The 10,458-nt window shown below is 42.9% G+C and overlaps 1 protein-coding gene across 1 annotated transcript; it reads right to left on the bottom strand.

Annotated features, from left to right (window-relative positions):
- Nucleotides 1-7,502: 7,502 nt before the first annotated feature.
- On the bottom strand, nt 7,503-8,846 carry LOC147614489 (uncharacterized). Its single transcript, XM_086781045.1, has one exon. The coding sequence runs from the start codon at nt 8,728-8,730 to the stop codon at nt 7,891-7,893; it is 840 nt and encodes a 279-aa protein (XP_086637171.1). The 5' UTR covers nt 8,731-8,846; the 3' UTR covers nt 7,503-7,890.
- Nucleotides 8,847-10,458: the final 1,612 nt, after the last annotated feature.

Here is a 10,458-nt window from a genome sequence, read left to right as displayed (position 1 = left end):
GACGCATTAATACACGCGTATTTTCCAGGGTATCCGCGTAGATACACGCGAGTCTTAGCAGTTCTGACGCGTTTATACACGCGAACAGAGAGCAAAAAAAAATCCAGAGAGTGCTATTTGGTGCCGTTCCAGCATTCCAGCACCCAATAGCACTCTCTGGTTTTTTTTTGTGCATTAGACCATCCCATTAGACCATCCACGAAGAACATATGCACAAGGGAGATTAAGACAAGAACGACATGAATGCATACATTGTCAATACACGATTCAAGACAGACATGAATGTAATACTATCGATCAATCAATTCAATATTACTATCAAAATTTCATACATGTATACAAGGGAGTCCATATCTCGAAGTAGCCCATGGCTTGAGTTTACAAAAAAATATATATAATCACATCCTCAATATGGAATGTGATACTATAAGTCTGAGTACTACTCAGACCCAGATGATGACTCGGTGCTCCCTCCATGCTCAGATGAGCTCACATCGGTCGGAATGTCCGAGGAGTAGTGCTCACGTCCACCCTCTGCGGCGGCCGGTGGATCATCAGCAGCTTGTGCCTGTTCAAGTAATATATAGTATATAAGTATATATATATGCAATTCAATAAACCAAAACCATTCGTTTAGAATTTTCAAGTACCTGTCGACCGTATGGTCTCATGGCCATCTCAAACTACGCGTCCGTAATACGTCCCTCGGCTCTGAAGATGGCCCACGTGTCACGTCTGCTATGTCGGCGAGCATACGCAGTATCGTGGGTTGTGGGCTTCCTCCCCGTAACCCGTCGCTGTATCATAATCAACACAATTTGTAAGATTAAAACAATCATAGAATCAATGAATTAAGTAAACAATCAAATAAAGTGGCAAGATACTTACGAACTCTACCTCCCATGACTCGACGCCGCCAGATCCGAAATGCGAAGATCCAATGGTCTCCATCTGGATCCGTCATGCCTCCACATGCTGCCTGCTCTTCACGCCACCCTCTGCTCGTTTCTTTGCCTCCTTCCACTCGCGTTTGTGTGCAGTGGCAGGTTTCTCGGCAGGATAGCCACCCGCAGCTACATTTAGCCGGTCCATCGTACGCGAGTTTTTTAAGGTGAGATCTTTTATTACTTAAGATCTCCCTTATTCGCGTCCTTCCCCATACATCCGAGAATGTAGCATGTGGGGGATTGGGGTACCGACTATGTACAGCCTCTATCACCTCCCCAACTAATCGGCTATTTTGATCTTTAAATTTAATAAAACAATTTCTATATGAGTTTGATACTACCCCACGCATGTACTCCATTACCTCCCTCCCCCTCGCATCCATCACTATCCCGCCCCTATCCGTCACATCATAGCAGACCACTCTCTCTATCTCTCTCATCTCCTCCTCTTCCGAACTGTCTCCTCTAACTCTTCTCTCTCTATCTCCTCTCTCACCGCGTGCCCTACTACCTCCCCCACCTCCCCCACCTCCCCCACCAAAGCACCCGCCGCATCCTCCACTCCCACTCTTCCTACTGCTGCGGGTGGAGTCACGACTGGGGGATTGTCTACGTGACGGTGGCTGTGAGCCCTGACGTGACGGTGGCTCTGAGGGAGCACGTGATGGTGGCTGTGAGGGTGTACGTGAGTGTGTCTGGGACGAGGTATGTCTCCTCGGTGGACGTGGAAGAGGAGAAGCTGCATGCCGTCTCGTCGGACTCGGAGGAATAGACGGCACTGGAGTGCCCTGGATACTCGCGGTAGGGGTATAGACACCAGGCAGGGAAGGAGGGGGATGGGCATACATATACTCTGTAAGCTCAACCGGACCAGGTTGGCGCCCAAAATGATTCAGCATCTCCATCAGCCAATTGCTGTACCCAAATAAATCGGATGAAGAACCTGGAATATCCATAAAGAACCTGCAACAAACATCTTCATGTACATCATGGGCTGTCTCTTGACTCACACAAATATCATCATTCAAGTTAGTTGTGTTGCCTGCAAATCATGAAATCTGAAACGCCACAGTCTCATGCAGAAACGCGTGTATACACCCGTCAAAAAACGCGTGTATACACCCGTCCAGAAACGCGTGTATATCCGCGTGAACAGACTTTGCAGACAGGTTACACGCGCTTTTACACACGACCTGTGAAATTTTTTTTTCGAAAAGACCGACCCCCGACAAAGACAGAGTGTCCTTATAAAAGGACCAACCATTGTCGCCCCTATCAGGATGCAGTAACCCAATCGTGTGCACAGAAGCAAAAGGACAAACCCAAAGAGCAAAGAGCAAATAGCATAAACAAATCTGACGAAAGAGACAAGGCACAGGACAAAGTGACTCACCTCTGAAAAAGTGAGTCTTCTCTGCTCCTTCTCTGCTCTCTCCTTCTCCCGTGTGTGTGCTCCTTTCTCTGCTCCCTCCTTGCTGTTGGAAGAGGCGAAAACAGGCGAAAACACAAGCAGAGTCGATTTCTTAGTTCAAAATCTATATTTGGGGAAGGCGGGCTATTTTTAGTTTAAACATACCGTCGCGTTTATATTCGCGTTTATAAACACGTGTATATTCGCGTGTATGATATTTTAGCTACGTTTATACACGCGTTTTGCAGACATTACCCGCGTTAATACACGCGATTTTTAGGAAGTAGCCGCGTTAATACATGCAATTTTTAGGAAATAGCCGCGTCAATACACGCGATTTTTGTGCTTTCATTAAAAACATATAATGATTTTGTGTTTTCTGATTTGTACACAGGATGTCATCAACCTCTTCAAGCAGTTCTGGGAAAGATGAGACAATGCGTCATCGTAATCGCGATGTGTGGTTGGGACAACGGATCAAATGTATGTGTAATCGATGTCAAGGATGCATTGTACGAGCACGTCGAATTACCTTGAATCACATCTCCATGTATGGAGAATGGAATCAAACAGGTTTAGAGGTGAGTAGATGTAAATTGATGGTATTCAAATGACTCATGGTATCCAAATTAAATTAATAGAGTTGTAACATATAATTTGATAAATTGAAGCAGGATGCAGTACCACACCCTAACATGGTACCCTACGCGCGACGAGAGCACGTAAAGCGTCGACGAGATGATGCTGGAGCTTCGGGATCTATTGTCAGAGATCAGTGGGAAAGGGATGACAATAGCCCTGCACCCCACGAAGTTGTGGAAGAGGAGGTGCTTGATGATATGGTGCGGAATCTTTTTAAGGATGATCCCAAAGGTATGGACGACGATGATATGGAACAAGAGCATCTTTATAAGGCTTCATCGACACCGGTATTTGAAGGGTGCACATTCTCTGTTTTACGTGCTTCACTTGAACTACTTAATATACAAACAGTTTATGGATGGAGCAATGCAAGTCTTGACGCATTGTTGAAGTAAGCATTCTAACTTACAAATTTGAATTAGTGGTTTAAGGTTTAGGATTTAAGACTAATTATAATTGATGATATTGGATGCAGGCTATTATCAAACATGCTTCCAAAGGAAAATAGAGTACCCACCTCAAGAGACATAGCGAGGTGCTATGTGACATCTCTTGGAGGACTGGATTATGATAAAATACATGCATGCGTCAATGATTGCATTCTCTTTCGTGGGACGCATAAGGAGGCTCTACATTATCCCACTTGTGGTGAAGCAAGGTACAGAATAGATATGAAGAGTTTTGATGTACCTCGTAAAGTCTTGCGACACTTTCCTATAATTCCTCGCATCAAACACATGTTCAAGTGCAAATCCATAGCAGAGCTCATGTCATGGCATTCCTCACATCGATCGGATGATGGCATGTGGAGAATTCCCGCAGACACTCCTGCTTGAAAGCATATTGAAGATGAGTGGCCCAGCTTTAAAACAGAGCCCAGAAACTTGAGACTTGGCCTGGGTATGGATGGAGTGAATCCATTTGGTTTCAAAAGCACCGCATACAGCGTGTGGCCAATTGTGTTGGTGAATTACAACCTTCCACCATCAATGGCGATCAAGAAGGGACATCTTATGTTATCCCTTCTAATTCCAGGGAAACATAAAGTCAAGCATATGGATGTTTATCTTGAACCACTGATTGATGAGTTGGAGGAACTATGGAGAGGTGTTGCGGTGGTGGACATTAGTAGGCCTCCCTCCTCTCGACACTTCGACTTAAAAGCAGTGTTGATGTGGACAATGCATGACTTTCCAGGATACAGCGATTGTTCTGGTAAGAATTCTAATTACCTCCCTACTCTATTACTATTGGCTATATATATTAATTAGACGGTTTGACTTTATTATTCTAACTTTTATTTATATTTTAACAGGTTTGAAAACATCGGGTAAACATGCATGTCCTGTTTGTGGCCCTTCGTTAGTACATGAGTATGCTGATGGTTTGTGTAAGACTATATTCGATAATCATCATCGATTTCTCCCCTCAGATCATCCTAAATATGTTGCTAGTAAGAGTAACATTCCTCCACAAACACTTCGTGCAAAAGATTGGAAGCGTATTTGGGAGTTTACAACTATTCTTCCTCCAGATGGCATGAACAGGTATAGTGATGTTTTTTCAATCTTGTTTTGTGTAGTCTCTAATTGGATTAAAGGTCACATAGAGCAATCCCTTGTGTAGGTACTCCATTTTTTTCCGGCTGCCATATTGGACCCATCTTAAGATCAACCATCTTCTTGATCCCATGCACATCTTCAAGAATGTGGGATCTGGTATTTGGGAACATATTACTGGTAAACGAGACAATGTTAGCGTACATGAGGACTTGCGGGTCGCAGGACGTATGCGTCAAGCTTGGCCACGAGAGGTGGGTGGGCACGTTCGTCTTCCGCCTGCACCATGGATTATATCAAAGAAAGAGGAGAAGCAGGTAAAGCAGGCCATCACCACTTTGCGTACTCCCACTGGATGCATGAGATCATTGAAGGGAGCCTTTACAACCACTAAGAAAAGAGGCGTTGAGCAACTATATGGGTTGAAGTCCCACGATTGGCACAAGATGCTTCAAGTAAGTGTTTTCCAAGTCTTGTACGTACGTTGAAATTAAATTTTGTAATGCCATAAACCATAAATGTGCTCTTATGTGCGCAGTTCATACTACCTACTAGCATCGACCATTGTGCAAATAAGAGTTTGAAAAAATGTATTTATAAGATGGGAGAGCTTGTGAGGTATGTAAAACCCATGCTCAGATCACCCTTCATTATACCTTGCAAAATGAACGTGCATGAGGTATAACGTACTATTTATTTATTTTTCAGATATGTTAGTTCCAAAGCAATTGATCCAGCCACGTTGGATGATGCGCGTGTTATGGCAGTGGAGGTGATTTGTTTGGTAGAGGAGACTTTTCCGCGAACCATTCTCACAAGTCAACTACATCTCATTGTGCATTTAGTGGACGAAATTGCTTTATGTGGTACTGTGCATGCACGCTGGATGTTCTTCCTAGAGCGCTTCATGAAGACCTTAAAAGACTTTGTGAGGCAAAGTGCAAGGCCTGAAGGAAGCATGGCCGAGGGTTGGTTGATACAAGAGTCTCTTGTATATATTTCAGAATTTCTTGGTCAGGTGGACAGCTCTTTGCCACGACTATGGAGCAATGAAGAGGACTTGAGGATGACCTCTATTGTGCCTCAAGGAAAAGGACAGAGTAAAGTAATTGACAGAACATTGATTGATGATCTCAATTTCACTTGTATCCTTAATAGTGATGTGATGAGCAGATGGGTTACAAGATATGAGGATGCAAAGACAAAAAGGCAAGCAGAAAGAGCTCTCTTTCGGAGGCAACATGGCTCTCGGAAGGCGTACCCTAAGCATCTAGCAACACTTCCGAATGATATCCATGTTGATTGGTTGCATGAGGAAATGGAGAGAGCAGAGAGCGATGAGGGGCTGCATATCACGGCGGAAGAATGGGAGTATGCACGAGGATGCATGTCAAAGGTACATAGAACTAATGTTTTGCATTAGTTGTAAGTGATTTGCTTTTAATATTTATTCACATTGCTTACACAAATATTGCTTCTATTTTGGTCCAGTGCACTATGTTCAATGCTATATGGTGTGAAGGCAAGCATTTTCGAACACAAAGAATTGATGAAAAGAGAAATACACAAGATTGCGGTGTCATTAGTAGCTTTGAGGGAGCTAATGAAAAAATGGATGATTATTGTGGCATAATCCAAGACATATTTAGGCTTGACTTTCGTCGCTTCTTTGTGTATGTTTTGGATGTCAAATGGCAAATGAACGTGGTGGAAAAAGGGCCTGATGCAACGATAAAACGCCATGCAAGTGGATATGTAACTATTGACTCTACAAAGTTCTGGCAAACAAAGAAAGATAGGCTCGTATTGCCACAACAATGTGAGCAAGTATGCATTTTTTTACTAATGTGTTTCATGTACATATATATCTAAGCTCGCGTACCCCTTGACTTTTGATATGCTAATTAATTACTGTACTGTGTGTATTTGAGTAGGTTATCTATCTACCAATGGTGCATGACATCTAATGGTGATACGTCATCCCTATTGCACCACGTTCCAAAGTGATGTATAATACATTCATTGATATGGAGCATATGGAGGATGTAACAAGCCGCAATGAAGATGATGTCGAACATGCCATTGAAGATGTTGTGATCGATGATCAAGAAATAAGAGATGATCATGATAATGAGGATGAGCATGCCATTTCTCATGATCATGAGAATGACCCTACCATTGAGGATGATGGTGATGTTGATGAGGATGATCAGGACATCGATACCATTATCAATGGAGTACAGAATATCGATAGTGGAATAAATTTAATCGTAGCCTTATCAATTGATCAAATGGATATTGATGTTGATCGTTTGGCAAGGATGGATCTTATTGAAGATGAGATCGAACCTTAACCAATCCGTCACTGTATGTTCTAAATTGATGACATTTCTATCATCTCATATGCATGATTTATTTTTGAATATATTTCATTGTTGTAAATGCATGTAGTGGGATTGTGTAATGATGTATACTGTAATGTACTATGAGATGGTTTAAGGAAAATAGTTTTTAATTTTGTAAAGGAATTCAGTTTTTCTTCAGTTTTCCTCTGCCATGCGTGTATTAATCCGTGTATAGTAGCGTGTATTTATCCGTGTATAATAGCGAGTATTACCCCGTGAATATTATCGTGTATAGATGCGTGTATTACTGCGTGTATATAAACGCGTTTATACACGTGTTGATAAATGCAAACATACACACGAACTTAAATGCTAAAATACACGCGCTCGATTCTATTCAAATACAGGCGCGACCATACACGCGTTCGTAATTTATCGCGTGTATGAAACGCGTGTATGGCAACATTGTCTTGTAGTGAAAAGGAGAGAGGTAAGGTGAGACTTTTAAATTTGACTTTTAAATTGGGTGACTGACATTCTAGATATGATGACACCATACCCAAAATATTATTTAAATGGAAAAAGGTGTTAGAAGCTGTGGAGAAACAACTTCTATTTAACATCAAGAAAGATGGCAAAAGAGGAAGCCTTCACAGATTGATTAATGTAACAGGCATGGGACAAAAGGAGAGAGAGGTGTCAAGACGACACTTCAAACATTGTGCCTCAAGATAGGATATAAGAAAGAGACTCTTCTTACTAATTGAAGTGATTCATCCTTTTACTGTGTTGTACTCTGGAGCATAGGGAAGGCAAGGAAAGCAAACATGGTGAGAGTGGACTTCTTAGCTTCTACATGGACTACAAAACATAAGTAAGTGCAAGTGGTGGTGGTAGCTAGAAGCCCACAATACAGCTTTCTATACGACAGCCCTAGGTTTTCTATACGACAGCCCTAGATTGTAATTCGCTCCCACACTTCGAAATCATGTATGTAGTCTGACTGCTGGTCCGAACCCAACAGATGCTGCCATGTGGAAATGCCAAGAGCACGCTGTGTTGTCTCCGACAGCTTCATCACCAGCCGCCAGGTTGCCTCCGGCGGAGTTGTCTCCGACAACATCACCGGAATCGGGGTCCAAACCCAACTGATGCTGCCATGCGTCAATAGGCCAAGAGCACGCGGGCTTGTCTGCGACAGCACCATCACCAACCGCAGGGTTGTCTCCGGCAACCGACGCAGCCTTGTTTCCGGCAACACCATCACCAGATTCGGGGTTACCCCCGACAACACCATCATCGCACTCGGGGTCTCCCGCAAGGAACGCGAGCTTGCTTCCGCCAACACCGGCAGCACCATCAGCACAAGCAGAGTTATCTCCCGCAATAGATCCTGAGTCATCTCCGCCAACACCATCGCCAGACTCAGGGTTGTCGGCAACACCTTCACGAGACTCGGGATTTTCTTCGACAGCACCATCGCCTGAAGTGTTTTCGGCCTCGCATTTTCGGAAGAACCTCCGGAAGCACAAACCTAAGCTGGTACAGCCGGAAATGCCTGCGACGGCGTTGGCGGCTGCCGTGAAACATGCTGGGGCGGCTCCGGTGGCTCCGACGCTCTGCAAAACCGCACACATGCTACCCGCTGTTACAGTACCGCCATACGAACTCATAATGGCGGCCGCCGTCGACCCCCCCACGATCCCGCCGGAGCCGAATCCCACAGCCTGCACTGCTACAGGCAGCAGCATCGGAGCGGATACCGCAGCAACACCTACTATCGCTCCTGCCACAGCTGCTACTCCTGCTGCTTCCTTCAACCCCATTGTTACCAAACCAATACGAGTCGGAACTAGCCTCTCAGGTGCTTACTCGCCAAAGACCTGGGCCTGGCTTATGACCTTATACACATAGTGGGGCGTGAGATTCACCCCCCGAACTTACTGCATGTTCCAAGGCATATTGTACAAGGTAGCTTTAACTTTTTTTTAAAAAAAAGCAGTGCTGAACAAAATTGAAAAATGGAGCACCTTTACCTTTTCCTTATGATGGAAGAGCTCTTGTGGCAAATCGTTTTCTTTCTTTAATAGTCACAAGTAAGTAGGTGATAAAGCTTGAAAAATTATACCTTCATTTCAAATCTCAAAATCTTCCTTTGTCCTTGGCCCTTTTTCTCCCTTTCCTCTAGCCATGTGGAAAGGGAATGGACATGACTCAACCCACTTTATGATTTTTTATTGTTTTCAAAAGGTCCAACCAATGCATTCAAATCCATTGAAGAGCTATTATGGCGAGGATGAGTGAGAGAAGCATAGCTTGGACCATTGAGACATGCCAACAAGCCAATGCGGATGGGTTGTTAGGATCATAGAATAATCTTGAAGGATGGAACATGCCGAGTTAAAAAGGGACCTCAAGGGGCCAAGTTGGCTAGGCTTAAGAAGGTGATACTATAGCGCGATGTATGCATCTAGCATCTACCTAGTTGTGGTCTCCATGCCATTATATGGATCCTCCTATACAAGGGGGTGCCTACCTATACAAGGGAAATTTTTGCTTACACGACATACATTTATGAGGGCTTTCATGTGTCAACTTCCACGACATACATTTATGAGGGCTTTCATGTGTCAACTTCCACTACTCCACATTTGAACATAGTGTTTGTGCAAGGGGTGCCTCAATTCATCCTTCAATTAGTTGAGATCTCAAATTTTTTTATTAAGAGCTTCTCAAATAGGAAGCAAGCCACTTGTAAAAATAAATCCATAAATAGGATAATTTTTTCAAAAAGTATGTCTATTTTCTCCTTAATGTGATATAAAGAGGAAATGTGTGTTTCAAAAAATAAATTTCCAAAACATATTGTTTGGACACCATATCTTGTCAATGAGTCATGCAAAAACAACAAGTTTGCAAGGGGTTCACAGTAGCATTCAAGATTCTACTGTGAACATGTGACACCTAAAACTTACACGCTTCTTGTTTACATTTAAGCTAGCATAGTAACTTGAAAGAAACATGTGAGTTAAACTGACGCACACCTTTTGTGAACTCTGTACACAACATTAGGAGTTTCGGTGATGAATGGAAAAAAAAAGGCTACAAAATTGGCAGGTTCACTAGAGGTTTCCACCAACAATGTTTGAGAATCAGGAAAATATTTTTCCAAAACATACACTTCTAGTTTACACTTAACCAAGCTGCCAACTTGAAAGAAAAAGGTGAGTTAAGTTGAGCCACGCCTTTTTCTCACATTATCATGAATTTATGGGATAAATGGAAAAAGAAAAGCTTGTAAAATTAGCAAGTTTACCATGAGCTCAAAACAACATTTAGAAATTGGGAAACTATTTTACTTAAAACAACATGTACTCTTCCTATTTGCATTTAATTTAGCTGGGAATTACTTGAAGGGAAAAGGTGAGTGAAGTTTAGGCTTACCTTTTGTGAATGTTGGATTATAACATTAGGATTAATCTATTGCCAAGTCCTTGCAAATCAAACTTGATCATCTATGATACAAGATAATGATCTTGAGGGACATGATGTCC

Source organism: Cibotium barometz, chromosome 42 (genome assembly GCF_041138505.1).
Source record: "Cibotium barometz isolate CiBa-2024 chromosome 42, ASM4113850v1, whole genome shotgun sequence".
Classification (NCBI taxonomy): Eukaryota; Viridiplantae; Streptophyta; class Polypodiopsida; order Cyatheales; family Cibotiaceae; genus Cibotium; species Cibotium barometz.
The sequence above is the reverse complement of the archived record's forward strand: the minus strand, read 5'-3'. Positions and strand labels throughout refer to the sequence as shown.

What these genes read in the sequence shown, in the direction of transcription:
- LOC147614489 (XM_086781045.1), bottom strand. Translation starts at nt 8,730, where the DNA reads ATGGGGTTGAAGGAAGCAGCAGGAGTAGCAGCTGTGGCAGGAGCGATA.